The sequence below is a fragment of the Aegilops tauschii genome, chromosome 7 (genome assembly GCF_002575655.3).
Source record: "Aegilops tauschii subsp. strangulata cultivar AL8/78 chromosome 7, Aet v6.0, whole genome shotgun sequence".
Lineage (NCBI taxonomy): Eukaryota > Viridiplantae > Streptophyta > Magnoliopsida > Poales > Poaceae > Aegilops > Aegilops tauschii.
Genome location: NC_053041.3, coordinates 389,086,806 through 389,103,853, shown reverse-complemented (window position 1 = coordinate 389,103,853; position 17,048 = coordinate 389,086,806). Strand labels below are relative to the sequence as shown.

Here is a 17,048-nt window from a genome sequence, read left to right as displayed (position 1 = left end):
ATCAGTTTCGAATACTTGGGAAAAATGAATTGGAAGCTACAGGTTAGGTATATTTTCTTAAAATTGATACGGTCAAGGACAGCTTGGCATGAGCGGTTCGCTATGTCACAAAACAAAACAATGATACGGCCAAGGGAATCAAAGGCAGATAGCTGAAATCATTTGATGCCTGGAATATACATACATACATACATACATGATCATCGTTGCCGAGTTTGTGGATCACTTGCTCTTAGAAAGAACAAAAAAGGGAACATGAACATTCCTTAACAGCTTACTGCGCAAGACAGGCAATTACCCAATGCATGCAAGTTGAAGAAAATCAGCTTATGCTATTACAGATGTATACAACTGATACGAAATCTGTAGTACATCGATAAATCGCTCATTATCAGCTTGATAGCACCTCCTCAATGGTGACGAAACGGCCTTTCTCGATCGACAATTGGCCAGCCACACCAATTGCAACAGATAGTAAGCCGTCATCCAAGCTGATAGCTGGGCTACATGCACCTTGTGCCCTGATGGCAGACAGGAAATTCAGGTGCTCCAAGTAGCTAGATCCATGGTGAAGCCCCTGGTACCTAAGCAATGTATGTACAGCTCGTTAGATACTACTCCCTCCGTTCGGAATTACTTGTCACAAAAATGGATGTATCTACAACTAAAATACATCTAGATACATTCATTTCTTGGACGAGTAATTCCGAACGGAGGGAGTACTCTACATGGTAATTTCATGGTAAACCACTCGCCCTAAAGTACAGGAAGGAGTTTTTATTAAAAGCTAGTAGAATGTCTGAAGTCTCAAACCTAAACCAGTTCTATTTCTTGAAAAATCACTATTACAATAGGAGTTGTATCTCCCATCAGAAGAATCTAATATTTTCTTAATATTTTGCTATTGAAATGTTAAGATCCGGAAAACATTGATATATTGTGACAAAGTAGTACATACTTGATTCGTTCATCTTCGGCCTTTACCGTTACAACTCCATCTCTGCCTCCTGCTCGCTTTCCAACCCTCACAACGCCCTCTGGAACAAAAGCCTCGCCCTGTTTGAAAATTCATATTACAAACAGATACTCCATAAATTGAATTGATATACAAGCCTTACATGTCTAGACTCAGGAGTGCCTAAAGTATGACCTTTTAATCCTACACATGCAATTAACATTCTAAGAGGCTATAGCTAGCACATGGGTTGGGAAGACACGCAGGTCCATTGTCCTGAAGAAAAGAAACACCCACAGCACTTGCCCCTCACTCCGATGCAACAATTTGAAGCAAGTTTCGTGAAATCCTAGTGATGGGAGAAACGGAGCATCGGTTTCACGAACAGCTTGAACTTCGCTTCACGACGCCTCCCTTTCTTAGTTGATCCCACCATGTGATAACTGTGTCATGGCTCGTGACATTTGTCTCCTTTCAAGTTCTTAGTTTTGCACAAAGCTAACCCTTTTTTGAGGTGCTACAGTTATCTCCAAGGATTGCGGTAAATATTGATGATTCATTCATAGTAGATTCACCAGTGAACTACAGCCTCTCTGAAGACCAGGCATGCAAAAGGACTAAGCCTAGAGGATGCAATATTACGCAGACAGGTCCCACATTTGATACGGTTCGTACTACATCTGATACGCATCAAATGTAGAGATGCATGTGATATATCACCAAGGACCATTGACGATTCATTCATAATAGATCCACCAGTGAGCTGAGGTGGGGGTAAAGGTCCAAGGACCTGTACTACCTTATAACTCTTTGAGCTAAGAGATGACATTAATATTAAAACTAAGCCTCAGAGCCTGTCTTACTAGTCAGGGACGAGCCCTCTCGCACCGTCCTTGGACCTTTACCCCTACCTCTATCACCAAAGACCATTACTGAGTTGTGAATTGGCAAAGCCTATGTACAGCCAGTGTATATAACGGCATACTCGTATTTGGCTATAACTTTGTGAAAATCAACACCATTTCATGACTGGGAAACGTATTATGTGTCTCCAACAACCATAGAACAAATAATCCCTGTTTCACTTAAATGTGAACATATCTGGGGTTGTACCTTTCCAGTGTCACCAACAACAGAAATTTCCTGCTCATTTTTACTGCCTTCAGCAAACATGCAGAGATCAAGCATGCCACGACAGCCATTATCGAATTCTACGATCACATATGCATTATCAATTATATCTGGTACCTGCATCCAGAGAGAATTTTTAGGAATCAAGCGCCACTGTTTTAACTGAAACATGTCTACTAATATTATAATCAGAAGAGCTCAAAAATTGTATGATAGCTTGAAATAAATATATTGTAGTCACTTGGCGAGTTCTAATTCCATCCAGTATTCCATAAATCCCAGAATAGAACATATTAATAAGGAATCCTTATCATGCACTACTACTTCAGCATGCATATTTTTTAACTCGCAAGACCATAATGAGTAGCACAGTGAAAGGAGAGAGCTTGTAGTCAATGAACCTGACCTTTCCATCATAAACCTCATCCTTATGGTTAACATCAATAGCTCCAGAGGCCATCACACGAACAGGGTTCGCATCTGCAAACAATCTTATCAAATCAAAAAAGTGGCAGCACTTCTCAACCAGAGTTCCCCCACTGTTGTAATTAAACCTATTCCAGTTTTTCACCTGCAAGGGTTTTAGCAGTTACACACACAAGGAAATTATTAATTATTACAAGTATCATAGATTGGGTTCCCGTACCTTAACAAGGAAAGGAAACCGGTGTTCACGGATAGCCACCATTCTGACCTGCCCTAGTGTGCCACTTTTAACAATATCTATCAGCTTAGCCACCGGCGGCATATACCGGTATTCTAATCCGACTTGCACAAGTATGTCTGGCCTATGTTTGGCAGCCTCTATGACCTATACCAAAACTTCAGATATCAAAATGAATAAGCTTGCAGAGATTCGGTGGACTGACGAACCGTAATCGTTGATTTTAATAGATCCCTTAAATGGTTAATTATACAGTAGTTTCTCCTCGTATATCAGAAAGGTATATTTTACTTTACAGCAGTTAACAAGCACATTGCATAGCACATCCCTGACCAGAATATGACCTCACCTTCTCGCAGTCCTGTACAGTGGTGCACAGAGGCTTCTCAACAAGAACATGGTGCGGCTTGGCATAACCAATGATGTCCATGAGTATCTCAGAGTGTGTCATGTTTGGCGACGACACAACAACGGCGTCACAGAGCCCGCTGTCCAGCAACTCGCGGTGACCTGAAAATGTCTTGAAACCTTCTAGTTTTCAGGATTTGGTAACCAACCAGAAACACGCACAATTGCACGGTACATACAGTCTATAATCTGCAGTCTAAGTATTTGCGGAACAGCTAGTATTTTGAACATTGTTGCCATGCACCTAATATTTCCAACCAAATATAGTTGGGATAGAATCAAAGTACTAAACCACGGTAGACTACAGAACACTACTCCCTCCCTCCCATAATGTAATACCTTTTTTGACACTAGTGTAGCTGATTATGTATGACTGGCTCTACATTCTACAACCAGCAAGGCGGCGGCGATATGTACTATCATATTCAGGGTGACTGGAGGCTGTGGCAGGTACCTGGGGAGGTGGCAGGCCAAGCTCCGCAGCGAGGCGGAGGCCAAGGAGGAGGGACTCCGGGTGGGGGTCGGCGAGGCAGGTGACGCAGACGCGGACGGACTGCTCCCGCTCGACTTCTCCGGCGAGGTGGGCGAGGTTGTGGAGGTGCTCCCTCCCCATCATCCCGACCCCAACTATCCCGTACCTCACTTCCGCCGCTGCGGGCGCCATGGCTGCCCCTACTCCCTCTCGCGCCATCTCCTAACGAATCTGTACGGGATTTCGAGCGAGGAGTGGGCGGGGGATTGGATCTTTTGCCCCACTTTACATAGATTTGATGATTTACCTCATGCTTATCTCAATGGCAAGTGCCTCGGTCTCACTCGTCATTCTCAGGGGGCAAAAGATCCAATTTCTCGGAGTGGGCGTGTCACTGACCATAAGAACTGGTTCTGCTACCAGCCATTGGATCGTGGATGGTGGGTAGATGAGCTATCGACTCTCTGCGCCGCGGGCAAAGGCCGAGTCACAAGGGCAACTTCGACGCAGAGACCCGATTAGTCCGTGGATGTCCGCCAGGTCATGTACTCCAAAATAATCGTGTGCTTTTATATATTTTTTATATATATGTCCACGAGGCTCAATCAATATATCATATATTTCACCAATATCCCTCTGTATCCTCTCTATAAAAACCGCGATGCCTTGCATGCCGGAGTGGGTGTCGGCCCCCACCAGTTGGCTGGTCGTGGGGTCGTGGTCACCTCGGCAGCAGCCTCAGCCGGAGCCGCAGCAGGTTCCACGAGTTGCACGGTAGTGCCACTTGTCCTTTCGTTGTTTTGATGGCAGCCTCCGCCCTTCGGCAACCTTAGAGCGGACGATAGTTGGAAGGACTGGACCTGTGCCATGAATTGCGATGACCAGGAGCCATCATCGACATCATTCTATTTAGTTTAAGTTAATGTACGGACGAAACATTTGATGACAATGTAAACTATTTAAATTAAAAAAATGAAATGTGTCAGCCGCGTTGGGCGCACCTATGGGCCAGCAGACAAGAACGGGCGCTGGTGTCGATCTGATCGACCCAAACGGATGAAAAGTGTGTCCGTTTGCGTCTCTGTGTTGGACTTGCCCTAAGGGCAACTCCAACGGGAGACCCATTTCGTCCGGATGTGTCTGTTTGTGTCTGCATGGGCAAAAACCACAGCGCAATGTGGCGACCCATTTCATGAATCTATCTATTTTGTGTAGGTGGGACGCAAACCCATAAGACGGTGTGGGATCGAAAGTATGCCTGGAGGACGGGTGATTAGACTACTTACTAAATTTAATGGATTATTTTCCTAAATTTAGTTCTTGGCAGATTTTAGCATTAACTAGCAAGTCAAATAGCACCCTAAGTGTGCAATTCTAGAGTGTATAGAGCGGAAAGTAAAGACATTATAAGTGAATATAGAGAGATGGATTTAGAGAATCGCAAAAGCAATGATGACATGGTGACACGGAAGATTTTTTTTACCCATGGTTTTGATAGGTGATACTATCGTACGTCCATATTGATTGAGGTTTCGATCTCAAAAGATCACGGTTGCGCCTAGAGGTCTAGGCGTCTCTCAAAAGATCACGATTAAATTTTCATGATTCTTTGAAGGCTTGATCTTGTTTTTTAAGATCACCCGCTCACATACGATAACAGAAGGAGTGGCAGGGCAGATGTTCAGGTCCGGCTGGACAAAGTTGTTGCATCGAATGAATGGAAGAACATGTTCATGCACGCCTCAGTGACACACCTAACCTCGCTGGCGCCTGACCACTGTCCTCTCCTGCTCAGATGCTCGCTGGATAAGGATAGGAGACCAAAGAGCAGCCGGAGATACAAGCTAATGTGGGAAAGGTTACAGGCATTAAAAGCCATCATTGTCAATTACTAGACGAGTAGAGGTACGAAACGGAAACTGAGTGATGTTCGAGAGGCCCTTTCTTCGGTCATGAATGATTTGCATGCTTGGAGTAACAAGACATTTAGCAATGTTATAAGAGAACTCGAAAAATCACGATCACGATTGAATGAACTCCCAACATGAAGGTAGATTGGCGGGAAATAAAAGCCAAAATCCAAGCTCCTCCCAAAGACTCCTTTATCTTCATTTCTTCATTCATACATCGTGGGTGTCAAAAACAAACTCTTTTTGACCGAAATTGATCTTGACAAATATTTTAAATAGGGTATGTTTGTAACTTCACTCATACGTGACACAAATGCCTCTCAGCCTCGTTCATACACCATGAGCGGCAAACGTGGACGCCAAAATAATCTCTCATCCTCCATTTCCTCATTCATACACCGTCGTCGCCAAAACACCCTCTCCACCCGGCCAGCCTCCTTCGTCCACCACCCCATCCTCCGCGGCCCTCCTCCACCATGTCGGAGCCACTACCTAGACCGCGTCGTCCACTACAAGAGATCGATGTCTCTCATACACGGCGCTAGACCAAGATCCTTGCATCGCATCCTCTCGCTTGATCCGCGTCGTCGTCCACATTGTCGAGGCCGCTCCTACGACCGTCTCGTCCACCGCAACGGGACTTACCCCCCAATGCCACCGTTTGCCGTCCCAGATCTGCTTCCACGCCGCCGACAACCATCGCATCTGCAACACCCTCCACATATCAGCATATGCTTACACGGCGCCGCAAAGAGAGGTGGTATTCATATATGCTTAAGTTATTGATCTCACCCGAAAAATAGATCGTCGCTTGTTACTGTATTTTCTTGTCCATACCAAATCTTAGTTGTTAGTTGGAAACAAGTATCGGTTGCTAAGTAGCCTTTGTGCGGTTTGTAGCTTACGATCAGTTTACATGCTTTGTGTTCTAATAGCACTGCTCCACCTATCAAGCTGAGAATGTATCTTGTGCACCCGCGCTTGGTGCTCCCGGTGCACCGGATGCCATAGAATATTTGAAAAAAAAATCTGAAAACAAATCTAGCATATTAACGCAACATCAATGTATGATGTCATAAAAATTTGTATAAAAATTTGAAATATTTTTTGAGATATAAAAATGACAAATTTGACATCAGTATGATAATGAGCCAAATCTAAAGTCCAAGTTACGTTTACGTACTATTCAATGTTGAATTTGTCATTTTTGTTTTTCAAGTTATGTTTTGAATTTTGACTTAAAATTTTGTGACAACCTACATTAATATTGTGTAAGCGTGCTAATTTTTTCAGAATTTTTTTGAACATTTTAAAAGCACAATGTAAGTTCGGTGCACCGGTAGCACCACAAGCTCCGGTGCACCAGACATTTCCCCCCTATCAAGCTAAATAACATGCCACTCATTAGTTCAAAACTTAGTTGTTCAAAGACTAATCATACATGTGTATGTTTATTCATAATATTTTTTTATAATTCTTTGTGAGGTAGAAATACCGTATTTAATACCATGGAGCCCGGCCTCCATTATCATTTTTCGTTTGGCTGTTTATTCATAATATATTTTTTCTAATTCTTTGTGAGGTAGAAATACCGTATTTCAATACCGTGGAGCCCGGCCTCCATTGCCATTTTTCGTTTTGCCTTAGCACTATGACCCAGTCTTACGACTAAGGATTTTCTCCCAGATCACTTCTTACAATGCTTTAGGGCGGCAGACGTGGTGGAGTTTCTACATTCAGGAGCAAATACTTCTGGTGTGAACAGTACAATCAAATAAATTCAAAAATAATTTAAAAAATTCTGAAATTTTTGTGTGGCATACTTTTACAAATGTTTGTTGTGCCTGCAAAATTCCATCGCAAAATCACATTGGTGGAAGGTGTGGTAAAAAATCAAAGTTGATGCACTGAAAATGTTACTTACAAAAGCATTTTGGAACTCTGATTTTGTTTCTTTTGGCATGCCTTCCACCAATGTGATTTCACGATGAAATTTTGCGTGCACAACAAACATTTGTGACAGTATGTCAAAAAATAAAATTATATGAATACTTTTTCTTTTTTTTACTGTTCATGCCAGGAGCATTTGCTTCCCGGGTTGTAAGCGTTTTTTCTCTCTCAAAAACCCATGTTTTTGCCCTAACAGTTTATCACGTGGCAACACTAAAATGAAAATTGACACACAAATCATGCATGATTGGACAACTTGCATGCCTTAACTCACACTGCTGAAACAGTTGAACTACTAGTAACCATCAGAGTTTCATGCTTAAATCTAATCCAACCTCCGAACAGCTACAACAAAATAATTATACATCAAAACATTTCACCAACGTATGGCACTCGACACAACATAACACCAAAACCAAAAGCTTGTGCAAAACATTGGCAATTGCGGCACCAAGATAGTACATTCTTCTGAGGCATTAGCAAGGTCAACTACGGGCGGTCAGCGTGATCACGGTATCTTCTATGCTTTTTCTCTACTCATCCGCTACTGCTTCAGCAGCTGCGAATGCTGATTCCAGTAGAGTATAGAACCGTTGGCTTACATTCTTGGCCACGGATATCATATCAAAAATGACGCTTGGATCCAACCCTGCGCCTCCCCTCTTGGTTAACCCACATATCTGGCCATGGCTGTTGACTGAAACGGAAACCGCAGAACTCATCTGCGATTCCTCCTCCGAGGTGGCATCAACAATGTAGTGCTTACCAACCTGGCTCAAGAACAAGTATATCACAAACCAGCAAATGTGATACATATATACACAGGAATGCATTTAGGAACACAACATAAGCAAACATCTAGTCATAAACACCAGAAAATAAAGAGGGCCTTTTTTCGACTAAACTAATTGTAGCACCAATGTTTACTAGAAACTGGTGCTGCACAACAGCTTGAAACATACTTTGCCGCTGGAACATCAAAATGGAGACAACTGAAAGTGAATTGAATAGTAAACTCAATTTGAATGACCATCATGTTCCTATCAAATACTGATTATTATGATGCTACAGGATTTCTAAACCATTCAATAATCAGGCAACTAATATAGCATACTTCTTGGCAACAACTCAAAGAAAAAGAAAAAGGAAATCATATACCTTGGTCAATGTAATTATGACAGGCACACCAGAAGTGTCGAATTGCAAAAATTCTTCATCACTGATATCAACCTCAGGCTCCCCATCCGTTTCATTATTAAGAGAAACATTAACTTTTGGTATACCTGTATCACTCAAAGCTACCTGCAAATAAGTACACAGAATATTAGTACTCCGCAAATGTACAAACCTCTTTTGTCTTAATCATGCCAACCAATGCAATATGCAGTAGACAGCACAGCACAATCATCAAGCATAACACAAATAGTTGATACTTGATAGCAACGCATGTAACAGAGAGTAGAAACTGCTGAAAATGACTCAAAGTCAAGCAATTCATCCAAGATTTACAAAAGTAACTAGAACTAATGCCTTGTTTGCTAATTCCAATATTGCTCCGTGTTCTACGTTCCGAAAATCACATTGTTTCAAACAGCACCCTTTAAAAGTCTACCAAGGAACTCAACTACCGATTAAACTGGGGGCTTTGCATCAAAACCTCATGCATGGAAGCCAGCAGAAATTGTGATAGCTGGCCTCCACGAACCATGATTTATATTTCACAAATTTGTTCTGCTTCGATGCCAGCAAATGGCACAAAACAAATTTATCTGGGATTGATAAGCTCTGAAGCTACCAGTACATAAACAGAGGAACAAAGAAGTTCCGTATAGTTTATATTTTTTAAGTTAAAGGACTGAGGAAGTATAATGGAAATCCTTATGCTTCCATTTGTTCCTTCTTTGTATCCCAACATAATGGCTAAGTCAGTCCTTTCATTCTCCATAGCCATTACTCCCTCCGTTCCTAAATATAAGTCTTTCTAGAGATTTCAATATGGACTACATACGGAGCAAAATGAGTGAACCTACACTCTAAACTACGTCTATATACATCCGTATGTAGTCCATAGTGAAATATCTAGAAAGACTTATATTTAGGAACGGAGGGAGTAGAATGGAGTACAAGAAAATGGATGACACTTATTAACCAAAAAATATACTGAATTAACGCTCCTGACTTTACTGACACTTTCAACAAAAGATATAACTTGACACTTCAAGGGATACATTGGCTGAAGCAATGGAAACCACATACTACCTTTATCGCAGCCGCCAGTGCATCAAGCAAATTACCATCAGAACTGACCACAAGTCCATCAATGTACAGATCCCAGCAGGCTTTTCCCTCAACAACAATCAGAGACGATAAATCGATTGCAGCCCCTGAAATGTGCATTGTTGCATGTGGGGTCAATTAGATGGAAACAGTTATTGATACCAAGTGATGGTCTATTTGCAGTCTTCTAGAAAGAAAACAATATAAAAACATAAAATAATGAAAATCCACTCTCGTTGAAGTTTTCTTGAGTACAAGAAAGAAGAGGACATCAGAAACAGAGCTGAATTTGGTTAAATCACTAAAATCCAAACAGGATCTTCTCTTAATGGTTAACCCAAGGAATTCACGAGCAGACACAACTTGGCAGATCGGAGAGGAACCTATAAGCTGGCAGTGTTTCACTTTTCTATTTTGGACAGGTTGATTACCACACCAGTTTCCATTGGTGGATAACCGCCCGATGTTTCTAAACCAAACTTAAATTCATGTTTGGCCAATAACCATCAATTGCCTAAAATATAGGCTTGTTCATTTGGAAATGACTTGCTATCCTCGCCTATTCCTACCAACTAAATTAATCACAACCCACTATTCAAACCTGGCAGAAAGTGCAAAACCACAACAGTAAAGAAAATACAAACATACACATCTTTCTGAAGAAGGAAATAATCTGACTAATTTGCTTGCTGTCCAGAAGGCTTTACTGCCTGATGTGCTTGCTAAGTTATAGCAGTTCTAAATGGAAAAGTGTTGTAGTGATGCATATCTCGATAGACTATCAGGAATAGGAAGTGTTTCACAGTTTCTTATAAAAACCTTTTTTAGGTTCAAATTTATACATATGAAATTGAACCAGTTTACGAAATCCTGCCCGGGAACACAAAATCCGTAACCACCAGTTAGCAGCACTTTTGGCTGAAAACCGGAACCCTGCCTACAATTATTCCATGAGATAATCCATCTCAGGTTAAATAAAGGCAATTACACCATGCGATAATCCATCGACGCATCGGCGACTGACTGATGGCAATAGTGAAATTGACATGCCTGAGCTATTAAAAACTAAGGAAAATAAATTGTAGTTGATGTATCTTAGTGAACTTTGCTTGCGGATTGGTGCATCCAAATATCGAACTGCAATTCACTTGATAACACAAGTTTGATGTAATAAAGTTAATATCTGTGTAGGGTTGTACTTCCAATAGTATGAAAAAATGGACTGAAAAAATTGCTTAAAGCAATGTTCAAAAAGGAGGCATAATTGAAATCAGGCAAGAGAAATGGTATCAGATTTTATATCAAGTTTCTATGGAAATATTCAAGTATAGTATAAGAAGTTAGGAGTGTAAAGCTGCATGAAATCAATGTGCACTGCAATTCCAATGAAGGCTTCAACAAAAACTGCGTGAGGGGCTTGCAGTACTTGTTTCTTTAGTCACAACTATAAGCAACCAAATAGGGTCCAGCAAGATCGAAACAAGATATGAGACTGAGACGTCTATTAAAAAAGATAAGAGAGACACAATTAATTGTGAACAATAAAACTGTAAGTTACCTGCACCACTTTTACCACCCAGTAAACATCTTTGCAGCCCAACAGAGAGCTCAGCAGACAATTCTTCCGAACCTCTACCCTAAATAAAATTAAATTTAGGGCAAATAAGTCAATTATGAGCCAAAAAAAACTTTCAAACGGAATGTGATCACAAAGCAAACAAAAACAATTTCTGATATAGCAGTGTTTCAAAGTCAAGGATGTTCAGTCTGCTTTTTCTCTCGCATAGCAATCTACTGCTCTGCTGTACAGCCCTGCCCCTTATGAGTTGTGCTTTTGTCTAACAAAATGGTAATTAGGCTTGTACTCCTAATTAGTTTAGATCTTTTAATAATTAGAACATGAATGCTTTAACTAATACTACCTCCTTTCTGCTTTGAAAGTCCCACGCGTATCCCTAGATCGCCAATTCGATGAATGTAATATAAATTGTATATCACATTGTATATTTGTTGTATATCATTAGAAAATATAGCATCTAAAGTTTTCAATGGTATATCTGTTGTGATACATAACTCGTGTTATGTTGGTTCAATTGTCGACCTAGGGATACGCGTGGGCCTTTTAAGCCGGATAGCAGCGTATACATTTTGTTACATGGTGCATAGCAGGAACATATTTTTGTACTTCAATGCTTATTTAGCTTTAATGCATACTATGATTACATAAGGAGTGCATCGTTGAAAGGAACCTATCTGCAAGGCCAAAAAATAATAATATACAATATCAAATAGCTTTTGATATTTCTGCACAGTATTACTAATGACCACACTACTCTTCACAGCCAACAATTCCATCATTACAATACGAGTATCCATTGTTCAGTGAAGAAAATCAGCAAACCGATTCATGTCTATGTCTATTACATAGAAGTGCCACATGAGATAACCTAAGTATAACACAGAAATAGATGCTTATTCATCAGATTATTAACATAAGAGACTATTCTGTTTTTTCAGTATGATCCAAGTACAATGCATTACCAACCTCAAACATAGGCGCAGCAGTTGGACTACAATCAACATAAATGGAAACTTTTCCTTTGTCGGGATGAAGAATGGTTGGTTTCCCCAACTCAGCCTGCAGATGAATATTGATAGTAAGAAAAGAAAAACGTAAAATTAGAACTAAAAGAGAGAAATAAGTAGAATAGAACATGCCAAGAGTTTTTTTTTATCATCTCAAAGCTTTCAACACCGACAAGTTATGAATGTGAACCACGTTATTAGAACAATAAATGCTGAATGATAGACAGTTACTTTTTGCTATGATTTTCAAAACAGAAACGTACTGTATAATGCAAGATATCTTCCATAGGGCAGAAATTATCATAAATTCACATATACAATATGCATAACTCTGAGGCTGATTCTTAGTCGGTCAGGTGCAAGGAAGCATACCTTGACGCTGGCGATGACTTCGGTCGCACCCATCCTAACACGCGCCGAGCCGTTGGCCTACAAGCACCACCACCCAATCCGAAAAAAGATTAAGCCACGGTAGCAGCCCCGAGGGTAGGCGTGCGGATTCTTCACATACCTGAGGGATGATTCCTGTCTCGACGGTGAGGGCCCGGAACTGCAGCCGCCTGCGGCCGTCGGCCCGGAGGTCCTGCGCGATGCCGCCGCGGATGAAGTGCTTCTCCCCCTCCGAGAGCCCCACCATCGTATCGTCCCGGGCACGGCGCGAGGCGGGAGAGCCTTGCGGTGGCGGCGCGGCGGAGGAACGAAAAACGGGAGGCGGAGGGAGCTTGGAGGGTAGGGTACTGTCGAGGTTTAGGTCCCCGGAGATTAGTGAGGAGGCGGCGGCGGCGGCGGCGGCGGGTGCGAACGCTTGGGACGAGCGATTGTGGGCCGAGAGAAACAGAGGCTTGCGTGTATATTAATTATCAGCAGCCCCCTGGGGAACTTGGGCCGGAGCGCGAGTTTTGGAACGCACTAATAGCCAGAAATATGCCCTCAAAAAACAAAAGTTGCCAGAAAACAACACAGAGCGCGGCGAGAGCCCCTAGCTGACGCTCGCGAGCGGTCAGGAAAAGGAGCCTTCGCGCAGGGAACGATCTCAATGGGCCGGCCCATTCCCTGGCAACACAGCGAGCCTGTACGGAAAATCCCAAAAAAATAACGTTCGACTGAGAAATCAAACCTGCAACACCACGATAGAGAGAAAGTCTCCCTTACCAATTGACCTACTGAGAGATAATGATTAATATGCTGTGTGAGTAATTAAGAACTAAATGCAGTGACAGATCCAAAAAATAAAACATTTCGACCATTGAACATTTTTTAATATGCATTTAACATTTTTGTAATATACGATGAACATTCCTTAAATAAACATTGAACATTTTCTTGATATACACTGAACAATCTTCAAATCCAAATGAACACTTTTGTGATATACGTTGAACAGTTTTCAAATACACATTGAACATTTTTGTAATATACACAAGATTTTTTTAAGTACACAATGAACATTTCCTAATATACGATGAACATTTTCATAAATATATGACGACATTGTTAAAATACACGACGAACTCTTGTACAATACACACAAAAAAGAAGAAAGTAAAAATCAGCAAAAGAAACGCAGATTGTTCATCGTATTAATATATTGATAAAAAATACATGATGAAATGTTTACATGTATTAATAATGAAAGAAAAAGGAAAAGAAATAAAATGAAAAAACATGAAAGAATCAGAAAGATAAAACTAAAAAGATAAAACAAAACAAAAAAGTGAAAGACAACGCTAACGCCCACACGTGTGGTGGGAGCCAAACCCGCGTCACCGCATGCATGCATGTGAGAATCTTTTCCAATTTTCAGTTTTTAAAATGTTTTATCTCTTAAATGAAAAATCCGATTGAAGATCCATTTTCCCCATTAAATCCCTCGCGACGAGATCTTCGAAACTAGATCTCATATCAATATATTTCGACGAAATTGTTTTTGGGTTAAAAGTTGTCATGTCTATTGCACATGAATTATCATGGTTTTTACACGGAAGTTGTCATGATATGTTTTAGCTATTTTCTTCTACATTTAAAAGTAGAATTTGACATATTATAAAACCAGGAATTAAGAAACTAGACTTGCCATGAACCATAAACTAAAATTGTCATGATACATGCACTTAAAATTGTCATGGTTCAGTCAAAAAATAATTTTCATAGTCAAAGTACTGGAATTGCCATCATCAAAATACTAAAATTGTCATACTCTACAAACTAAAATTGCCACATGGCAACTTTAGTTTAAGCACTATGGCAACTACAGTGTAAACATCATAGCAACTTTTCGGCAAACAAAATTCGTCGAAACATATCAACATGGGGTCTAGTTTTGAAGATCTTGTCGAGACGGATTTAATAGTGAAAATGGATTTTTAATTGGATTTTTTAAATTATGAGATAAAATATTTTTAAGCCGAAAACCAAAAAAATTTCTGTTGATGTCATCTATTTTGACATTGCAAAATGAGTGGTAATGAAGACGTGTGAGCGATATGCAAGATGCCACACGTATGAGCGTTAGTTTTTTTTCAAAGCGAAAGAAGAATCGAACGAAAAAACGAAGACGCAAACGAATAGCACTAGCTGCAGCGAACTGGGCCGGCCCACCCGCGGGCGCTGCGGGCGTAGCCACTGCTGTTTGCCGCGCGTGGGCGGCAAAAAGGATCTGCCGAGCGCGGCCTCGCCTGCGACTCCTGATAATATACATGTAAGCCTCTGTTTCTCTCGGCCCACAATCGCTCGTCAGTAACCGCGTCCCACAATCATGCTGACGTCATGTTATTTTTTGTTATTCTTCCTTTTTATTCACATTTTTGTGTTCCATTTTTTATATATTTAGAAATATAAAAAATGCATATATTACAAAAAAGTTACATACAGTTTTTAACAATGTCAATCTTGCATTTGAAAATGTTAAATGTGTACGAAAAATGTTCTAATATATACGAAAAATATACAATGTGAATCAAAAAGTAATCTCTCCAATCCGAATTAATTGACGCAGCTTCTATGCAACGCAATGTAAATACTTCTACAGAGTTTGTGTCTACTAGTTTGGATCGAAGGAGTAGAAAATATTAATCATGTCTATCAAATATTTTAATCGTGCGTACGAATAATTTTTGTGAAATTAAAAAAATCCCACACATTTCAAAAAATGTGTGTGGCATTTGAAACAATGTTTATACATTATAAAAAATATTTGGGTAATTCAAAAAAGATTCCTGCATTAAAAATATTCTTTTCATTAAAAAATGTTAACAAGTTTCAAAAATGTGTTCGTTGCATTTTCAGAAAAATGCTTATGTAATATAGAAAAGTTTTCAGAGTTAAAAAAATGTTTTAAACATTGAACTTTTTCCAACGTGTATCTAGAAAATGTTTAAATGTATTCAAAAAATGTTCACAACATTTTTTTGTAAAAAAATAAACATATACTACCTCCATCCCATATTAGTTGATGCTCCAACAGATGTATCTAGATGTTCTAGATACATCCGTTTGAGTGTCAACTAATATGGAACAGAGGGAGTATTTGATAAATGTGAAGCATTTATAAAAAAGAATTAGATGTATATGGAAATGGAAATTGTACAATGTGTATGAAAAAAAAGAAGACATCAAAACATATACTAAAAAAATCACATATTTGAAGAAAAGTGTTTCTACTGTATATGAAAAATGAACAGTGCATATGAAAAATATAGACATGTGTTGAGAAAAGGAAAAAAAGGAAAAGGGAAAAGGGGGGAAAGGAAAACCTGAGAAAATGGTGAAGACCGAAGAAAGAAAAATTACCAAGTTAGTAAAAAATAAAACCGAGGACAAGAGAAAGAAAAAAGAAAGGAAGAAAACCAAAGAAATGACTAAAAAACAGAAGAAGAATAGAAAAGAAAAATGAAAGGAAAAAAAATAGGGCGACAAACAGTGGAAAAAGCCTAAGGCCCCTCCCAATGGTCCCCCTTGTACAGGTGCTAAGGATGCCATGTAGGCAAAAAAGATGATGTGGCAAGGTAATTAAGAGGAGAGAGATGGGTGTGGTGATCCCAGGAAGAAACAATGCCAGACGCGGGAACCTAGAGAAAACACTTAAATGAAAGAAGTCCACCAATGCATGAATAACTTTAGTTGCTAAATCATTAAATGAATGATGCTTAGTTACAACAAGTTAAGCACCTTTGCATTGAAGATTTTAATTGCTCAGCTCTTTTATGTGCTTAGCACCTCATCTTAGCACTAGTGCATTGGAGGAGGTCTAAAGAAAAAAAACTCATGTCATGCTACAGTGTTGGTCTAGCCTGCCAGCGCCCGCACATAGTCAATTTCTGTTAGGAATCGGTATGGGCGAGAGCGACCTCCTATGTGACGCTCTCTGCGTCAGAGAGTCGAGGTTTCGCCAGTGCGCGGCTCACCTGGGCCGGCCCATATGAAAGTGGCACGCGGTGGCACTTCGCTTGGTGGAAAAAACGCAAGAAAAATGGATGGCTAAACCTGTGATTTGAAGCCTAGACTCTGCTCCGTCCACCAAACTTCTATGCTATAGATGCAACGCGGAGGTAAAGAAACAAACGATAGCGGAGAAATCTAAACATTCAGAATCAAGGCCTGTTGCCAGTGAACCAAAAGCGCGAGCCATTGTAACTCCTATAAATGTGTACCTAAAAATAGACACCAAGTGCTTATGAACTATATATCACAACAGAC

At 40.3% G+C, this 17,048-nt stretch overlaps 2 protein-coding genes across 4 annotated transcripts; both read right to left on the bottom strand.

Moving 5' to 3' along the window:
- Window positions 1-149: 149 nt before the first annotated feature.
- LOC109755944 (uncharacterized) lies at window positions 150-4,100 on the bottom strand. Of its 3 annotated transcripts, none has more exons than XR_012188984.1 (7): window positions 3,613-4,057; window positions 3,100-3,270; window positions 2,733-2,897; window positions 2,493-2,657; window positions 2,069-2,203; window positions 729-1,056; window positions 150-621 (listed from the first exon to the last, which is right to left on the bottom strand). XR_012188984.1 is itself a non-coding variant. In XM_020314821.4 (7 exons), exons 1-7 carry the CDS (start codon window positions 3,847-3,849, stop codon window positions 392-394), a joined length of 1,164 nt encoding a protein of 387 aa, XP_020170410.1. In that variant the 5' UTR covers window positions 3,850-4,100; the 3' UTR covers window positions 150-391. The 3 variants fall into 3 exon arrangements, 2 of the variants coding, with proteins under 2 accessions (XP_020170410.1, XP_020170411.1); XM_020314821.4 differs by having other exon boundaries at window positions 150-584; window positions 959-1,056; window positions 3,613-4,100; XM_020314822.4 differs by having other exon boundaries at window positions 150-584; window positions 959-1,056; window positions 3,100-3,260; window positions 3,613-4,051.
- Window positions 4,101-7,751: 3,651 nt separating this feature from the next.
- On the bottom strand, window positions 7,752-13,226 carry LOC109755949 (uncharacterized). Its single transcript, XM_020314826.4, has 7 exons — window positions 12,865-13,226; window positions 12,726-12,782; window positions 12,313-12,405; window positions 11,326-11,404; window positions 9,750-9,874; window positions 8,649-8,792; window positions 7,752-8,260 (listed from the first exon to the last, which is right to left on the bottom strand). Exons 1-7 carry the CDS (start codon window positions 12,988-12,990, stop codon window positions 8,024-8,026), a joined length of 861 nt encoding a protein of 286 aa, XP_020170415.1. The 5' UTR covers window positions 12,991-13,226; the 3' UTR covers window positions 7,752-8,023.
- Window positions 13,227-17,048: the final 3,822 nt, after the last annotated feature.

Bases quoted from the DNA above. Each gene is read 5' to 3' on its own strand.
- LOC109755944 (XM_020314821.4), bottom strand. From the start codon at position 3,849: ATGGCGCGAGAGGGAGTAGGGGCAGCCATGGCGCCCGCAGCGGCGGAA. The intron at 2,898-3,099 runs GTGAGGTCATAT...GTTTTGGTATAG, and splicing joins CTGTACAGGACTGCGAGAAG to GTCATAGAGGCTGCCAAACA. The intron at 585-958 runs GTATGTACTACT...TACATTGCTTAG, and splicing joins GCCGAAGATGAACGAATCAA to GTACCAGGGGCTTCACCATG.
- LOC109755949 (XM_020314826.4), bottom strand. From the start codon at position 12,990: ATGGTGGGGCTCTCGGAGGGGGAGAAGCACTTCATCCGCGGCGGCATC. The intron at 11,405-12,312 runs GTTGGTAATGCA...AATTTTATTTAG, and splicing joins CTGCTGCGCCTATGTTTGAG to GGTAGAGGTTCGGAAGAATT. The intron at 8,261-8,648 runs GTATATGATTTC...TTCTTGAGCCAG, and splicing joins TCATAATTACATTGACCAAG to GTTGGTAAGCACTACATTGT.